This window comes from Gopherus evgoodei, chromosome 3 (genome assembly GCF_007399415.2).
Source record: "Gopherus evgoodei ecotype Sinaloan lineage chromosome 3, rGopEvg1_v1.p, whole genome shotgun sequence".
NCBI lineage: Eukaryota > Metazoa > Chordata > Testudines > Testudinidae > Gopherus > Gopherus evgoodei.
The window spans coordinates 24,420,052-24,439,265 of NC_044324.1; the positions used below are offsets into that span (position 1 = coordinate 24,420,052).

At 44.7% G+C, this 19,214-nt stretch overlaps 1 protein-coding gene across 6 annotated transcripts in view; it reads right to left on the bottom strand.

Annotated features, from left to right (window-relative positions):
- ADGRF5 (adhesion G protein-coupled receptor F5) overlaps positions 1–19,214 on the bottom strand; it is a 78,076-nt gene that overhangs the window by 22,119 nt on the left and 36,743 nt on the right. For all 6 annotated transcript variants that reach the window (XM_030555301.1, XM_030555299.1, XM_030555300.1 and 3 more), the window contains 8 exons: positions 16,987–17,050; positions 14,617–14,787; positions 10,637–10,816; positions 10,005–10,217; positions 8,764–8,964; positions 3,485–3,646; positions 3,103–3,315; positions 1,784–1,996 (listed from right to left, as the gene is read on the bottom strand). In XM_030555301.1, the coding sequence (XP_030411161.1) occupies positions 1,784–1,996; positions 3,103–3,315; positions 3,485–3,646; positions 8,764–8,964; positions 10,005–10,217; positions 10,637–10,816; positions 14,617–14,787; positions 16,987–17,050 (1,417 nt within the window). The remainder of the gene's footprint in view (positions 1–1,783; positions 1,997–3,102; positions 3,316–3,484; positions 3,647–8,763; positions 8,965–10,004; positions 10,218–10,636; positions 10,817–14,616; positions 14,788–16,986; positions 17,051–19,214) is intronic.

The following is a 19,214-nucleotide window of genomic DNA, read 5'->3' on the forward strand; positions in this document are numbered from 1 at the left end:
TCTACAGACATAGTTTAACCATCCTTCTGGCCTTCCGCTATGAGAGCAACTTTCCCCAAAGTCCTTTATGGTGCAGCAACAGTGGCTGGGGTAGCCACTTTCGAGCACCTCTTTCATTTCTGCTCTCCATGCTTCTGCTGAAGCCTTTCAGTTTAGGTTAGGATTTTTAACTCTTCATCTGGTGACTCTCAGGTTCTGCACTGACCTCAGTTTATCTTTCAGTCATCCCAAGGGTCTTCAACAGTAACCTCTCCTGTGTTGTTCTCTGCATCCTACTCACAAACCTAATGATCCCCCCGTCTCCTACTCCTTTACACTCCCTCCCAGAAACCTCAGGCGAGCACACCGTGTCCATTAGTCTTCTTCTAGCCAAGGAAGGTTAGATGCAATTCCCCTCAAAGCCCATCCACAGTGATGTTAAATTAATCTGAATGTCTGTCTCCAATAACCGACTAGCTGAATTGCTGAGGGGATATTTTTAGTCAAATTAATTAAATCTTTGACTTTATTACATTTCTGTTCTTGCTTATTTTAGCTACAAGCAGAGCACAAATTCCTGACAACTGCTGACTGATGCAAACAGAATGCACTGTATTTGCATAATTAGATGGTTATTCCTCTCTCTTTTATATCTCATGAAATTTGTTACTTTTTTGAGCCACTCGGGAACTTCAACAATATGCTAAATAATCGATAGAATGTAGAACTGCACTAAATTCAAAGACCTAGAACCACACTGAAAAAGTCCTTTTGTTCATATTCTTGGTGAATATGGGATAGTTCCTTACGTTATATTCTTGAAAGTTTTATCCCATTTGGTTTGAAATTACTCAAGTTGTGGAGTTTTCACCACTTGCTTTGAGAGACTGTTCAACAGTCTAGTAGACATCACTAACAGGAAATGTTTCCTCTTACTCATCTTAAATATGCTTTTGCTTAGTTTCACGGCTATTACCCCTACACACTTGAGCCAGCCTTAACGACGTCTCTTTCCTTGGTATTTACGCATTTGAAATGCTTGGGGATGGCTATCATATCAACCTGAATCATGGCTATGCATCAGTTACATGGACCCACATGAAAAATATACCCTAAATTTCGAATATAAAATTAAATGAATGGCTAGAAAATGTTGGCAAACTGACCAAACCTGATATGACAATCACTGGTAGAAAGTAAAGACAGAATGCCAGTGAGTACCTGTAGCACAGGGATTGGCACATCCCTGTGGCTCGCCGCTTCCCGCAGCTCCCATTGGCTGGGAACGGCAAACCGTGGCCACTGGGAGCTGCGGTGGGGGCCGTGCCTGCGGACAGTCAATGTAAACAAAATGTCTCGCGGCCCACCAGTGGATTACTGATGGGCCGCGTGCCAAAGGTTGCCGACCTCTGCTATAGGACTTTAACGTAACCACATTTTGGATCTGATCCTACACTCATGGAAGTAAATGGCAAAACTTCCATTAACTCCAATGGGATTAGCGTCAGACTTTTTAAGACTAAATTATGAGAGTGCGCAACTTGCACTATGGCATGAACAGAAAGATCTTGGGTTCAAAATGGTGACAATCCCAAATTAGACATGATGTAATGATTAAGGGCAACAAACCACAAGGATAGGAAGAGCCTGGATTACAGTAATGAGACTGCACATTTTAAAAAATACTTACAATTATTTGCTCACTAATTGTGGGCATCATAGAAGAAATGAATCTTATGGGGGGATGTCCACAATTATCCATACATTCAATACCATTTTCAGAGTAAAGTATCGACTTCCTTACCACTCTTACATTCCGTTTGTTGAACTGTGAATATAACGTCATAGTTTTCTGCTCCATTTATGCAGCACTTTAGCACCTGAGGTACATTACATTGTATAAATCCTTGAATGGGATCCAGTACAATATTCTGTTTCAGAGGCAGAGGAACAATCTCAACTGTTGTACTAGAAGAACTTGACAAAGACTTCTGAAATGATGTGCAAGTATAAGTGCCTGAAAGCAATGAAACAAAACCAGGCCTCAGTTGAAAGCCATGGAAAGCAGACTGTGATGAACTGGTCAAATACCTGTATTACATCTTTATGAATATGGTAGATGTCTCTGTGTGGTTGTTTATGGAGGCTTGCTTGCTATGGAGATAGATCAAAAGGGATTGCTAAAGACACTGAGCAGGAAAGGTAAAACAATGGCCCAGATCAGGAGCATCCCTGCAAGCACTCAAGCACAACAGCCAGGTTAGTAGATGCCCGCTGGATTGTGCACTGCACAAAACACAGCTGGAGAAGGAGCTGATGGTGCTCCCTTTATATGCACTACTTGGAGTACTCACGAAGGATGCAAAAGACAGATTCAAATCCCCACTCTGCCTGCTTTGGAGGAGGGACTTGGACCCAGCTCTGTTACCTCTCGCCTGAGTGTCCTAACCTCTGGTGTTAGGGTCTCTCCAGCTCTCTTGTTGAAGCTGTTCCACTCTGTAAAAAATACTTAAATATTAATTGTGCCGGAGAGACCATGAGACTTACCCTAGAGCCGGCTGGTTAAGTCATCCACCAGGGAGATGCAAGTTCCAGCCCCTGTTCTATTGACTTAAATGGGAGCACTTGTGTGATGAAAGCTGTGCATGTGTTTAAGTGTCTTGCCGGATGGGGGCTTAGGTGAAGTTCCGATGTCGGGGCTGCCCAGAGGATTCCAGGACCGCGGGTCTTCGGGGCACTTCGGTGGCGTGTCTTGGAACTGAAAGACCGCCCGCCGCTGAATTACCGCTGAAGACCTGGCTGCACTTCGGCGGCGGGTGCCGCTTCGGTGGTAATTCGGTGGCGGGGGGTCCTTCCACCCCAGAGTAGAAGGACCCCCCGCCGGTGAAGACAGAGAGTGGAAGAAGCTCCAGGGCCCGGACCCCACAAGAGTTTTCCAGGGCCTCTGAAACGAGTGAAGGACCCCACTCCAGGGGCCCTGAAAAACTCTCGTGGGGGCCCCTGCTGGGCCCTAGGCCTGAGGCAAATTGCCCCACTTGCCCCCCCACCCTGGGCAGCCATGGGTAATATCACCTACCTTGTCATTCTGACCGAAACACACTGTGAGGTGATGCCTTCTCTTACCATTCCAGGCCTGAGTGGCAGAGTTCACTGTGAGTATGGACCTGGCTTTGCTTGGGGATTCCACCTTGCAGCTATATAGCCGAGAATCTATCATTTGAGACTGGATTTTCCAGGTGACATTATCGCAATTGCTCACATCGCTGGTGCATATTAGAGTAAAATTGTGTCCCTCAGAAACTTGTGTTTTTGTACTTGGAAATATTTCTGGTTTTGCTGAAAAATATAAGATAAACAACATATGATTGTTATTTGTCATTTGCATGTGGCACAATAGGTAGGCAGGGAGCCATGTGGAGAGAACGGAGACACAGTCCCTGCCCAAGGCACTTACACTCAGCTATGTGCAATCAGATTCTATCAGCATTCTGCAAAGGCTCCTTACCTATTTGTAAATATGTCACGTTGATGGTTTTACTTCTGATGGCGCCATTCCCCGTGCTCAGCTCACACGTGTACGTTATCTCCTTATCAGACGGGTTTGGGCACTGAGAATGACTGGCTTGGAGAGTGTACTTAGTACAGTTTGGAGTTAAACTGGCGGTTCCTGTATTGAAATAAACAATCCCAGAGCTGTCACTACTGTCTGTCTAGCTCAACCACAGTAAAGCCTATAGATACAGGACTTCTCCCAGCTATGCAAACCCTAGGTGTAGGCACAAGTTTTGACAGTGAGACATTTTAAACTTACCCATCCTGAAGTCCACACTCAGTCTTTACGTGGGCAAAACTCACAGTGGCCTAGGAAGGACTTCAGGATTGGGCCAAAGTGCACTTGGCCATTACCTAAGGCCTGGTCTACACTAGGCGTTTATACCGATTTTAGCAGAGTTAAACCGATTTAACACTGCACCCGTCCATACAATGAGGCCCTTTATATCGATATAAAGGGCTCTTTAAACTGGTTTCTATACTCCTCCCCGACGAGAGGAGTAGCGCTGAAATCGGTATTACCATATAGGATTAGGGTTAGTGTGGCTGCAAATCGACGGTTTTGGCCTCCGGGCGGTATCCCATAGTGCACCACAGTGACCGATCTGGAAAGCAATATGAACTTGGATGCACTGGCCAGGTAAACAGGAAAAGCCCCGTGAACTTTTGAATTGCATTTCCTGTTTGCCCAGCGTGGAGCTCTGATCAGCATGGGTGGCGATGCAGTCCCAAATCCAAAAAGAGCTCCAGCATGGGCCGTACAGGAGATACTGGATCTGATCACTGTATGGGGAGACAAATCTGTTCTATCAGAGCTCCGTAACAGAAGACGAAATGCCAAAGCATTTGAAAAAAATATCCAGGTTATGATACAGAGTCCACAGAACAGTGCTGTGTGACAAGCGTAGTGGAAAGCCAAAGAATCAAATGGATGCTCATGGAGGAAGGGAGGGAGGGACTGAGGACTTCAGCTATCCCACAGTCCCTGAAAAGCATTTGCATTCTTGGCTGAGCTCCCAATGCCTGTAGGGTCATACACATTGTCTGGGGTTGTTCAGGGTATATCTCGTCAAAATACTCCCCCTTCCCGCCCGTGAAAAAAAAGGGAAAAAAATCATTTCTTGACTTTTTTCAATGTCACCCTATGTCTACTGCATGCTGCTGGTAGACACGGTGCTGGGGCACTGAACGGTAGCATCCTCTCCTCTCTTTTCCCTGGTGGCAGACAGTACAGTGCAGTAGGACTGGTAGCCGTCCTCATCATCAGCCCGTGAGTGCTCCTGGCTGGCCTCAGGTGAGGCTGGCCGGGGGCGCCTGGGTAAAAATAGGAATGATTTCCAGTTATTCCCGGCAGATAGTACAGAACGGCTGATAATCGTCCTCATCATAGCAACTGGGGGCTGAACTCCATCAGCCCCCTCCTTTCATGTCTAAAGAAAAGATTCTGTACTGCCTGGACTATCATAGCAGCTGGAGGCTGCCTCCCCTTCATGTTATCTCACTAAAAAGTCAGTGTTTCTTATTCCTCCATTCTTTATTACTTCATCACACAAAAGGGGGGACCCTGCAACGGTAGACCAGAAAGGTTGGGGGAGGAGGGAAGCAACAGGTGGGGTTGTTGCAGGGGCACCCCCTAGAATGGCATGCAGCTCATCATTTCTGTGGAATCTGACACGGAGCGGCTGTGCTTTCTGGTTCTCTGATACACTGGTTCTGTAGTACACTTGCCGCATATTCTAGGCAGGACTGACTCTATTTTTAGATACAAAATAAAGGAGGGAATGTCCCGGGGGGGTCATTCCCATTTTTGTCTTTGCGCCTCCGGCTGATCTCAGCAAAGGTCAGCCAGGAGCACCCATGATAGCAGCAGACAGTACAGAATGACTGATAACTATCATCTCATCGCCAATTTACAGTAGCAAAGCAGACGGTACAGAATGACTGGTAACCATCTCTGCTACCTTGCAAAGGCAAATGAATGCTGCTGTGTAGCGCTGCAGTACCACCTCTGTCAGCGCCATCCAGTACACATATGGTGACAGTGACAAAAGGCAAAACGGGCTCCATGGTTGCCATGCTATGGCGTCTGCGAGTGCAATCCAGGGAAAAAGGGCGCAAAATGATTGTCTGCTGTTGCATTCACGGAGGAATTTACATTTACCCAGAATCACCCGTGATACTGTTTTTGCACCATCATGCATTGGAATCTCAACCCAGAATTCCAATGGGTGGGGGCTACTGCGGGAACTATGGGATAGCTATGGGATAGCTACCCACAGTGCAACGCTCCAGAAATCGGGGCTAGCCTCGGTACATGGACACACACCACTGAATTATTGTGCTTTGTGTGGCTGTGTGCACTCGACTTTATACAATCTGTTTTACAAAACCGGTTTATGTAAAATCGGAATAATCCTGTAGTGTAGACGTACCCTAAGACACCCATTGGCCCAGTTCTACAATCTTTACTCCTGTTGAGCAGCACATACTCTCATGAGTAGCCCCACTGAGTCCAATAGCACTGTTTGGGTGAGTGAGGACAAATCACTGTGAGTAACGGTTTCAGATTCAGGCCTGAGAGAAGTATTTGGAGTCAGATAATCTCAGTATTGGCAGATTCAAGGCGTTTCTTACAGTGAGCAGTGGAAAGTACAAAGAGATACCACAAATATTAAACTCATCTATTTATCTTAGGGGAAACTAACATTTTTAAGGGCCACCCTGTAACTGTATTTTGGGTGTCAAGAGAGGAGGGTTAGACATAATGGGGCAAATTTACCAAAACTGCCTATCTAAATCACACCCACAAAATCTGAGTGTGCATCTGTTGTGCAAGCAAAACTCATGGTCGAAATCCTGACCTCACTGAAGTCAAAGGCAAAAATCCTGGTTTCAGTGGGCCACGATTTCACACTGTATGTCTGAGTAATTCATAAGTGCATAAATCCCTGGATCCAAGTGCAATTCTTTGAGGGGGTTAACAGGCATGTGGACATCGGGGATCCAGTGGATATAGTGTATTTATATTGATCTGGAAAAAGGGGTAAACAGTGAGGTGGCAAAATTTGCAGATGATACAAAACTACTCAAGATAGTTAAGTTCCAGGCAGACTGCAAAAGCTACAAAAGGATCTCTCAGAACTGGATGACTGGGCAACAAAATGGCAGATGAAATGTAATGTTCATAAATGCAAAACATAATCCCAACTATACATATAAAATGGTGCGGTCTAAATTAGCTGTTACCACTCAAGAAAGAGATCTTGGAGTCATTGTGGATAGTTCTCTGAAAACATCCACTCAGTGAGAAGCAACAGTCAAAAAAGCTAACAATGTTGGGAATCATTAAGGGATAGATAATAAGACAGAAAATATCATATAGCCTCTATAAAAAATCCATGGTATGCCCACATCTTGAATACTGCATGGAGATGTGGTCGCTCCATCTCAAACATAAATAAATAAATAAATAAATATATTGGACTTGCAAAAGGTTCAAAAAGGGCAACAAGAATGATTAGCGGTCTGGAGCATCTGCCATATGAGGAGAGATTAATAAGACTGGGACCTTTCAGCTTGGGAAAAAAGACGACTAAGGGAGGTCTATAAAATCATAACTGGTGTGGAGAAAGTAAATAAGGAAGTGTTATTTACTCAGTGGCGTAGCTGGGGGGGAACAGGGAGGGCGGCTGCTCCCCCTGAGCACATTCCCCCAAAGTGGCGCCTTTTTAACTCACTTACAAAAAAACGCGCCACCCGCTGTGGTGCGGTCTTTGGCGGCGGGACCTTCACTCGCTCCATGGGGCTTCAGCGGCATTTCGGCGGCGGGTCCTTCAGTGCCGCCAAAGACACCTGGAGCTACTGAAGGGCCTGCCGCCGAAGACCCGGAGCGCCGCCCTGTCAGTAAAAGCGCCGCTGGGTGAGTAAAAGCGCCACAGCAGGTGGTGACTTTTTTTCTGATTGCTCCCCATTCCCTCCACCTGGCTATGCCACTGTATTTACTCCTTCTCATAACACAAGAACTAGGGGTCACCAAATGAAATTAACAGGCAGCAGGTTTAAAACAAACGAAAGGAAGTATTTTTTCACACAACGCACAGTCAACCTATGGAACTCCTTGCCAGAGGATGTTGTGAAGGCAAAGACTATAACAGGGCTAAGAAAAATAAAGAACTAGATAAATTCATGGAGGATAGGTCCATCAATGGCTATTAGCCAGGATGGGTGGGGATGGTGTCCCTAGCCTCTGTTTGCCAGAAGCTGGGAATGGGTGACGGGATGGATCACTTGATGATTACCTGTTCTGTTCATTCCCTCTGGGGCACTTGGCATTTGCCACTGTTGGAAGACAGGATAGTGGGCTAGATGGATCTTTGGTCTGACCCAGTATGGCTGTTCTTATGTACCTTTGTGCAGTTACTCAGTTTGCAGTCATACTTCATATTAAAGTTCCATTTATATACAGTTAATAAAAGGCTAGTAAATGATTAATAGGTGTTTTAATAAGTAGTTACTCCTTTGCTATAGGTTGTTATAGAGTCCAAAAGGGCAACTGGTTGCTTAAGACTTACAACCATCTATAACACCATCTACTGATGTGCTTATAAAAACTCTACCATGTTCTGCTGATGTCTGTAGCATGCATGTGCTATATACATCTATTCATTATTTATAAATCCATTTGAAATGGAACTTTAATATCAAGCATGATTCATTTTGCATGGGACAGTTCAAACTTGCATGTGGGGTTTTGGCCCCAATCTTTAGCTGTGCTGCAGCTGTTTTGGACCACACATTTCACTTACCAAAGGTGAGTACGTGGCCCGTGGAAGGTACTCTCAATATAAGGGTTACCCTGAAGTTGTGGACGACCAGTATAGGGACTTATACACCTCATACTCAGCTTGCTATCAACAAAGCAGGAAAAGGGGAAGATGCACTTTCTGAAAGATGACTAGATATCAGCATGCTGTGCTGATCCTAGGATAGATTTCCAGCCCTCTGTGGCAGTTATGGGATGGCAGAAGTTAGAGCAGCCCCCACTCTAACAGTGCATGGCAATAGCTACAGTAGCACTAAGACAGTGCTAGTGGGAACTTTATCTTGGCTTGGCACAGCACTCGCTGACTTGTGGTCTAAGCATTTGGGGAGTCCCTGAGGATCTGGCCCATTTGTGCATGAAACAGCTGCATATGCCTGCAAATTAGGAGGAGAAATTTAGAAAAAACTGGCCTGTATTTGGTCTCCAGGTAGTATTAAAGTATTGTATATTTCCATCAATGCAGCACCTCAGCGATACTTTGGTACCATCACATATAACCTTAGTGTCTCCTGATTGCATGATGTTTATTGGAGCTACTGTTACATTGCGTGTTGCTTTAAATTCCAATGTGGAGCTCACACTGCTGTCTATGAAAACGCAAGTATAAGGACCTGGAAAGGAAATACAGTATTACTGCTGAGAACTCATTCTGCCTTAATTCCCCAAAGCAATGAAAAATAAATTCAGCTAGTCACCCCCTAGCCCAGTAATAGCTTAATCTCTTTAACCCCTTTTTTGCTGGCCACTGTCATGGTTCCACTGCTGGTGGTATGTGTCATAGGCCCATTGGAACAATGGCACTTTAAGGAGAACAATGAAGTACTGCAAGTACCTCTTATACCATGTAGCTAGTACCAGTGCTCCCAAGCCTATCTCTCTGCCTCTTTTCTTTATCATTGCTGGCAATTTCACTCCTCACTGTGTCCTTCAAGCTTGCTGCCGTGGCATCATATCTTACTCCTTTCTCTCCTTCCCTCCAATAAATAGTGCTGGATTTTCCTCAGCTGCTTCTCCAAAATCTACCTGCTCCCTACTGTTCCCACTGCCAAGCCCTTTGTATCAGCCCAACACACCTCTTGCCTTAACCACTGACACCTCATCTTCTCTGGCTTCCTGAACTCCCACCAGCCAAACTACTGCTGCAAAAATCATCTACATTGCCTGTATCTCTGATCAGGTCCAGCCCCTCCCTTCTCTCGGATATAAAGTGCTGTGTAATAATACTTGGCTGTTTTCATCTATAGATCTCACATTACCCCCTTTTACAGATGATGTGAAGTAGCCTGACCAAGGTCACATAGTAGATCAGTGTCAGAGCTGGGAATAGAACTCATGGTTCTTAACTCCCAGTCCAGTCCATGTTACCTGGCTCCTTAATACTAAGCTCTAATATATCACCTCATTTCAAAGGGCTCTCCAAACATTTAATTTGCTATGGAACTCTAAGCTGTTACTTTTTATTATAATATAATAAATACACTATGCTGGCATCACCATTCAGAAGCTGATTCATTAAAGAAAGTCAGAGAAAGATGATGGGGGGGGGAAGGTGCATTTGCCCTTCTGTTTTAAATAAATAGAATCATTGCATTCTTCTTTGTTCCTTTGTCAATTACAAACAATACACTTGCATATACAGACTCAATCGTACCGGTATCATCCTGTGTAACATTGGTAATTTTCAGAATTGACGTTGTAGTTTTTTCTATAATTATTGTAGATATTGAATGCCGGCCTCTATTCAAGATTACATGTCCAGAATGATACCAGGTCACATTCCCTGTATCCAACTGTATCACACACTTCATTTTTACTGTATCCCCCTGGAAAATGTCCTCAGGGGACACAGAGAAGTTGGTTTGATCTGGAAAGGCAAAGAGAAACCTGCAGTATTATTTATTTTATTACTTCAGCTGATGTTTACCTGGTGCCTCCCATCTCAGAGGAATCCTAAGCATTTCACAAATTATACACATTCAATGTCAATGATATGCAGCCACCTCTAGGGTGCAGGGCATCAGCCCGAGATTCATGAAAAAATCATGAGTGTTGGCAAGATTGCACCATGATCTGAATGGGGCCACTTGGATCAAGATGGAGTTTTGCATGCTGGGAGATGTAATTAGCAAGACGCACTTTCCTATTAAAAATAACAGCTACAGTAGGCCCCAACATATTGTGCTTGGTCCATGGATCACATTTTAGCCAGCCCCACTGACGTGTAAAGATCACTCTCTCTCTCCTGATTAAACTTCATACTATATGCTACTAAGCACAACTTACCTTCAGACTGAAGCTGACAATAGGGTCCTTGAGAAGGCACCTGTGTGATACAGTCACAGATCTCCTCTTGTGTTGGGATGGTACTAGGACAGATTGAATTGGCACTGCACGCTGCAGCTGGCCATCTGTACCCACTTTCACAAGAACAATGGGTCTCATTATTACTGGTGAGACTGCATACTAGTGTAAAATAGAAAGTCTGTGTTAATGGTGCGTTATTCATAATATTTTGCACAGCATGGTTCCCTTAAGTATATTTACCCTACTGGATGTGTATGCAAAAGTTTATATAATATGCTGTGCATCTTAAATGTTCGCTAGCAAGATATAAGCCTGAGTATCTAATGCCCTGAGAATCCTGTTATATGAATCATGAGCAGCTAAATAAGAGGTGGTGATACGGTCATTACACGCTAAGTTTGATTCATTACTCTAAGGCTTGTCTATATTACCCGCTAGATAGGTGGACAGCAATCGATCTAGAGGGGGTCAACTTATCGCGTCTAGTCTAGATGTGATAAATCGACCACCGAGCACTCTCCTGTTGACTCCGATACTCCACCGCAGAGAGAGGTGCAAGCAGGGTCGACGGGAGGGCATCAGCTGTCTACTCACAGTGGTGAGTAGCTCTAAGTACGTCGACTTATTCATGTAGCTGAAGTTGCGTGACTTAGATCGATCCCCTCCAGCGTAGACCAAGCCTAAGAGTTTCCTTTAAATATACAGCATGGACTGAAAATTACCCTGTTCCAAACTCTTGGATCTGTTGTGTTTAGTCTTGGATCAATGTGTTGAAATAGCCCTGCTCATCTATGAGAGCAATGATAGTTTTATGGTCAGATATTTCACAAACTACCTGGGCTAAAAACAAACACCGTATATCTTCTAGACTGGTTTCAATAACGTTTTGTAGTGTTTGTTTCTAGTGAGATATTGAACCATAAAATGATACGATTCTCATCTCTACCTTGAACTTTAGAATGCAAGGGCATTTCAAAGGGCACTATCAGAAAAATGCTGTAGACAAATATACTTCATATCATCTAAAATCTTAAGTCTTAGTTTTCGAACAACATAAACCCATTTTCTTACTGTTTATGAGACTAAATCAAAGTTAACTTTCAATGACATAGCATGAAGTATTGACAAAATGTTTTGAATAAACTAGCTCATGGACAAACACTTGGAAAGATGAACACACGTGTTTAGAACCAGTACACACAGCTTTCCACTGCTCCTGGATCAGAGATTTAAATAAAAAAAAAATCAGGTCCTGAACTATTGTAAATACACGTGGTGTTTATATTTTGTTTCATATTTTAACTATTGAAAATACTATATAGCTGCAATTTTGTATAACAACTAGTGGGAAAATAAAGGTTCTTCAATTCTTTGCTCTTTAATAATGTCCCTTGGAATCACATTGGAAAGAAAATTAGCCCATGAAATGTGTGTCCACATGCTAGGGACAAAGCATAGCCTCTCAGAGTGATTTACATTCCAAATGTCGTTAGAGGGAAGTAAACACTTTGAAAATTGGTGCTGCAGCTTTCTGAAACATAAAAGTAAATCAGACTGCTATTATTATTGTGGTATTAAAGCCATAGCAGAAGGTTTTAGCACAGGGTTTCTCAGGTTCCCTCTCTTCCTATGGCACAGAGGAGCATTCAGGCCTCTCCTAATGTCAGTGTTTTGTAAGAAGGAGAGGTGTGGAATACAAAGACCAGAAAGTGCTGTTATCTATGAATTTTTCTGTCTTGCTGGATCCTTCCCACTCAGACCTGATCTACACTATGAGTTTATATCGAATTTAGCAATATTAAACCAAATTAACCCTGCACCTGCCCACACAACGAAGCCCTTTATATCGATATAAAGGGCTCTTAATACCGATATCTGTACTCCTCCTCGACGAGGGGAGTAGCGCTGAAATCGGTATTGCCATTTCGGATTAGGGTTAGTGTGGCCGCAATTCGACAGTATTGACCTCCGGGAGCTATCCCACAGTGCACCATTGTGACTGCTCTGGACAGCAATCTGAACTCGGATGCACTGGCCAGGTAGACACAAAAAGCCCTGCGAACTTTTGAATTTCATTTCCTGTTTGCCCAGCATGGAGCACTGATCAGCACAGGTGACCATGCAGTCCCAGAATCAAAAAAGAACTCCAGCATGGACCGTACAGGAGATACTGAAGCTGATCTCTGTATGGGGAGATGAATCTGTTCTATCAGAACTCTGTTCCAAAAGATGAAATGCCAAAGCATTTGAAAAAATCTCCAAGGCTATGATAGACAGAGGCCACAACAGGGACTCAACACAGTGCTGCGTGACAAGAGTAATGGAAAGCCAAAGAATCAAATGGACGCTCACGGAGGAAGGGGGGGAGGACTGAGGACTTTAGCTATCCCACAGTTCCCACAGTCTCTGAAAACCATTTGCATCTTGGCTGAGCTCCCAATGCCTGAAGGGTCAAAAACATTGTCGCGGGTGGTTCAGGGTATATGTCATCAATCCTCCTCCCTCCCCCCCATGAAAGAAAAGGGGAAAAAAATCATTTCTCACCTTTTTTCAGTGTCACTGTATGTCTACTGGATGCTGCTGGCAGACGTGGTGCTGCAGCGTTACACAGCAGCATCCCATTGCCTTCCCTTCCTGATGGCAGATGGTACAATATGACTGGTATCCGTCATCATCAATATCCCGTGAGTGCTCCTGGCTAGCCTCGGTGAGGTTGGCTGGGGGCACCTGGGCAAAAATGGGAATGACTCCTAGTCATTCCCTTCTTTAAGCTTTGTCACCTGGAGATTCAGTCCTGCCTGGACTATCATAGCAGTTGGAGGCTGCCTCCCCCCTATTTTATCTCAATAAAGTCAGTGTTGTTTCTTATTCCTGCATTCTTTATTACTTCATCTCACAAATGGGAGGATAACTGCAATGGTAGCCCAGGATGGGTGGGGGAGGAGGGAAGCAACGGGTGGGGTTGTTGCACAGGCACCCCCTAGAATGGCATGCAGCTCATAATTTCTGTGGCATGTCTGGGGCTCTGACCTGGAGCAGCCATTTGCCTCTCTGGTTCTTTAGTAGACTTGCCTGATATTCTAAGCAGGACTGACTTTATCTTTAGACAAAACATAAAGAAGGGAATGACCTGGGAAGTCATTCCCATTTTTGTCTACGCGCCCCTGGCCAACCTCACCGAGGCCAGCCAGGAGCATCCATGGCAGCAGCAGACAGTACAATATTACTGGTAACCATCACTGCCAACTTGCAACGCAGCAGACAGTATAATATGACTGGTAAACATCTCTGCTAACTTGCCAAGGCAAGGGGATACTGCTGTATAGCACTGCAGTACCGCATCTGTCAGCAGCATCCAGTAGACATATTTTGTGACTGTGAAAAAAGCCTGAACGGGCTCCATGGTTGCTGTGCTATGGTGTCTACCAGGGCAATCCAGGGAAAAAGGGATCAAAATGATTGTCTGCCGTTGCTTTCACGGAGGGAGGAATAACTGATGACATTTACCCAGAATCACTCGCGACACTGATTTTGCCCCATCATGCATTGTGCTCTCAACCCAGAATTCCAATGGGTGGGGGAGACTGCAGGAACTATGGGATAGCTATAGGATAGCTACCCACAGTGCAACACTCTGGAAATTGATGTTAGCCTAGGTAACAGAAACAGCCCTGGATTTGTAACACAGGCCTGCTTGGTGTGGTGCTTTGTCCCCCTCTAGAGGCAACTAGCCCAGCTAGAGATTGATGAGTCTGCTATGGCCTTAGCTAAGAGCCATGTGGCTTTCAGTTCATGCGGAAGAGGCTCATATACTAAGCTTCAGAGGTCTCAGGTTCAATCCTGCCTGCCGACAAGCAGGGTCTATCAACATTACGAGTTCATTGCTTTCACATAGCAATCAATCAAATTATTGACAAGCCACTGCATCGTGCAGAACATCAGAAGAGCAACTGACTCACCTGTAGTAACATTGAGGCTTGAAATGTTCATTGCTGCATCTAAGGTGTTTACTATGACTGGAAAACTAAGATTCTTGAAATAATCTTTGATGGCTTCCAAGAGAGATGGATCTGTATAACTGATCTCAATGTCAATCTTGTATTCCATAGGGGAAAGGCCAAATGTAGCGACTGAGAAGAAAAAGGATGGATGTGTTAGGATGTATTATAATAACTGAAGACTTCCAGACTAGCATCTGTGCTTCTATAGCTATTCAACAAGAGCTAATGAGAGGTTGTACTGAGGCAAATAAGTGTAATATTGGCCCTTCTTACTCAGCAGCTCTGTTCCATGTGCCTGTCCTATCTGCCTGCACTTCTGACAGAGGGTCAAATCGTTGCTTCTGAGTGGGCAATCAAAGGAGGAGAGAGTAACAGGAAACCCACTCAGTGGTTTGAAATCTATCAGAGTGAAGGGAGTTAAAGCTGTTTCTCCGCTTTGACCCAACAATCATATCCATCCCAGCTGAATATCCATTGGCCCAGATCTGTAAAGGGGTTCGTTCTTTCTCTCAAACCATTTACTTGACTTATATAGTTGTGTAAGCAGGGTCTGAATGAGCACTCCCCTGACAGCTAGTGACACACCGGGGGAAAAGACTTCAAGAGCAGACTGCGTTTGCATAGACACGCCTAGGTGCACAGCGCAATGGTGCTGCTTTGCCAAAACAATCAATTTTGGTTGGTTTGGGGTTACAAATCCCTCTAGTATCATATGACTCATGGTATTGGACACCATCAGGTGGTCAAGAGACATCTATTTAGAACACATCACCGGACATCAGCAATACCAGGAGAGAGGAGCTGGAGTACTACTGAGAAGTGAAGCTGGGAAAGTAACTGAAATACTTCTCTGGTGTGTTGTAGTTACTGAGGGACAGCCTATCCTAAATTCTCAGTTACTGAGGCACAATCTACACGCATTGCTAGATTTGCTTTTCATAAGCTACTCTTCGTATAACCTTTTATGGATGATTTACCCGAATATTTGGATGCTAAGACAGTATCTAAACTGTATTATTAAATGTATTAACCTAAATTTGGGGTATTGCAGGTTATGTACTATATGTATTTTATGACTTTTAAACCAAATTTTGCACTTTTTGACAATGTAAGCATTATATCCAGATGTACAGACGCTTTCCCTATAATCTGTGTATTCGATAATTTTAACATTAGCTTTAATAAAAAAAATGTAAATTGGAATGCAGGAGTAATGAAATGTCATTATCCTTATTGTATAAGTAAGGGCTGCAGAACTGTGCTTAGCATGCACTGACAGAGGGAGTCACCCTAAACTGAACTGAACTGTCTAAGCGAGTGGGTTAGGAGTGCCAAATCCCAGTAACAAAATGAGAGCAGATAGGGACAGCTGGTTCTATCTGGTTGGGCAGTGGCTGCCTAAGGACGTCTAGACACCAATGGACCTGCCTCTCTTCAATATTTAATGACAGAGTAGATTAGGCTCAGTGGAGAGTCTTTCTTCCTGGCTGTTATTCCTAGAGCTGATGTCATGTCTGAGTCGGTGTAAAACCTAAGTCTTATACTCTGAGTGGGGACAATGAAAGACAACATAGAGACTGCAGTGGCTGTGAGACTACCCTCTATCTGCTGCAATCTCTAAGAGCTGGGTGAAGTGGTGGAACCTCAGAACCTGATGTTGCAGGAGTAGCCAGCGGCAGTGGCTGGGGACAGCAGAGAAACATCAGAGAGAGATGGCGGCCAGCAGTGGCAGCAGAGTGGCAGCAGAGACACAGTACATAGCCAGTGGTGGCACTGAAGCAACAGCAACACAGAAGCATCAGCAGAGACAGTGGCAGCTGGGGGTGGGGAGGTGAGAAGCCTAGGCGACTGCCTCCCACCCCTACCAGTGGGGAGCCAAGAGCTACGGGGGCAGCTGGGCTCTGGGCAAGGCATGGATAGCTCTCAGCCCCTCACACTGCCTCTCTTCAGTTGGTGGACACGCTCCTAATGTGGACACGCCCAGCGACACGAGGAGGGGAACGTGGATATCAATTAATTAGTGTGGTGGCTATAAGTCAACCTAACATAAGTCGACTTAGGGCTGTAGCATAGACATACCCTTAGTGTGCAGTGGAGATATACACTGAGTGACCAAGGATAGAAAAGGGAGGTGGCATAAGCCATTCCTTGGGGGAGGAGCTACATAGTAAAATATGTTCAGACACTTTCATCTGTGATTGGCCACAGGTTTGCACTGCAATGATTCACAGGCTTGATCATTGCCACTCGCTATGTCTAGGAATGACCCAGGAGACCTGTTCCCCTGCTACCTAAAGAAAACCTGCTGTAATGCCAGTGCTGACATACCCTGTCGCTTCTGCTTGTGCAGCTCTGTTGGGACGTTCTCTTTTGTTCCATTTTCGCCATCAGGCTGAAAAAAGAAAGCAGTTGTATAAGCTTTATATTAATTTATTTATTATACCTGAGTTGGAGAAAACTGAGAAGACAATGGAACTCTGCCAGATAGCACAGCTAAGAGTTTGGTCCATCATCTTTTTCCACATGCTTACACAGATCAAAAGCAGCCAGTGATTTCATGCTAATGCACTGACATCTCCTTATTTTCTTCTTCTTATTATTGATTACTTGTACACTCCCCGTAAGTGTGTCCCAGGGTGAAATTCACTCCTCTGCAGAGGCCCAGCACAAAGCCTCTAAGCCGCCTGAGTCCAAATGAACCGTACATACTTTATAGAATGGATACATGGAAATTATCCGTATCAAAGAGTTCACTATCTAATTTTAAACATGACGTGACCAATGACAGTAAGACACAATCGGGGAGATGGGGCAAGGAGTGACAAGGGTTACAATAATAAGATCATGCTGTTACTCACTATGTGATTATATTGAAGGTTCTATTAATTTGACTCTTATGATAATTTAACCCATTTTTTGTAGGTAAATCTTAGATCATTTTTGGTCATCATAATTTCTGACAGCAAAGTAATACTGTGTATTAAAAGGTCAGTGTGGGTAGCCTTGCTTCCGCTCTCATTAAAATTGATGGAAAAACTCGTTGGCCTCACTACAAGGAGGATTGGGCTCATAATTATATGTGCCCTATCAATGGAAATGTTTATTAAAGGGATATTGCAACTATGAGTAACCAGTTGTTGTTTTGCAACCTGAGAGCCTCCAGCCTGTCAGACAATGAGAGAAAACCAACACACAGAATCCCACCTCATTTTTACTACAGATCAGCTCAAACCAGCTCCTGTCCATCACCTGGAAGCTCTGTGAAAGCAGAACACCAGGGAACGCTGTACTCACACTTAGGGACAAAATTGGATGAAAGATGTCAACCTAAAGATACAGAACTTCAAAATAAACCGCACAACTTATCTATCTAAGGTTCTTCTATTACCCTGGTATCTGAGCACTGCCCAATCTTTAATGGATTTCTCCTCACAACAACCCATAAGGTAGCAGCATTTTAACAGTGGGGAGTGGAGGCACAGAGACACTAAGTGACTTAAACAAGGTCACACTGGAAGCCACTGGTAGAGTAGGGAATTGAATACCTGCTTCTCCCAAGTCCCAGGCTTGAGTCCTAACCACTGCACCATCCTATCTCTTGCTCCATGCCACGTCAACATTTGGCCAAGAGTGTTTGACACACATAAAGTCATTTGTCTAAGCTGATGGGGAGCATGTGGATCTAGCGAGAAGACACTGCCTGTGAGGTCCTCCCACCTGAGTCTCCCAAAGGCTGTGGATTTGGGCTAGGACTGACCTTGCTGTAGGGCCTCTGAGGCCTGGTCTACACTATAGATTAGGTCAACATAAAACAGCCTACGTTGACCTAAAAATGTCAGGGTCTACACTACAAGGTCCTTCCTGCCATTGTAACTCTCCTGCTATGCAGACTGAGGGCTGGTCTACACTATGCAGTTAGGTCGACATAAGGAACGAAGCTGTGAAATTGCCGATGCTGCCCTACTCCCCAGAGAGAAGGTGGGGAGGCGGGGAGGAGCCAGAGCAGTGAACCATGCTTCCTGGGGGCGAGAAGCTCAGGGTGGCTTTCCCTGCTCCCAGAGGGGAATGTGAGGGAGGAGGGGCAGTCCACTGGGAGCCTGTGAGCCTGTTGGGCAGCAGGGCTGACAACAGAGCTGAGAGACCAGCCACTCAGCTCCCCACATTTTCCCTCTTACGATGGCAGAAGCGCCCCGGGAGAGGATGCGCTCCGCTGACCCAAGGAGTGCAGTGTGCACAAGCACCATTGCAGTAATTACTGCCGTGGCTGTAAGTCAACCTAATATAGGTCAACTTACGTTTCTAGTGTAGACATACCCTTAATAACTCCACCTCTGTGACAGGCATGGCATTTATGCAGACGTAGTTAGGTCAATGCAATGGCAGAGTAAACACTGTGTTGCTTGCATCGATTTAAGTGCACTCCACAAGGCGTCTCACAATGACCCATTGTGACTGCTCTGGTTGCCATGTTCAACTCCTCTGCCCAGCAGCCAGGTACACAGGAACAAGCGCCTCCCTCCTTACAGGACTGCTAATTTTTTAATTTTCATTTCCTG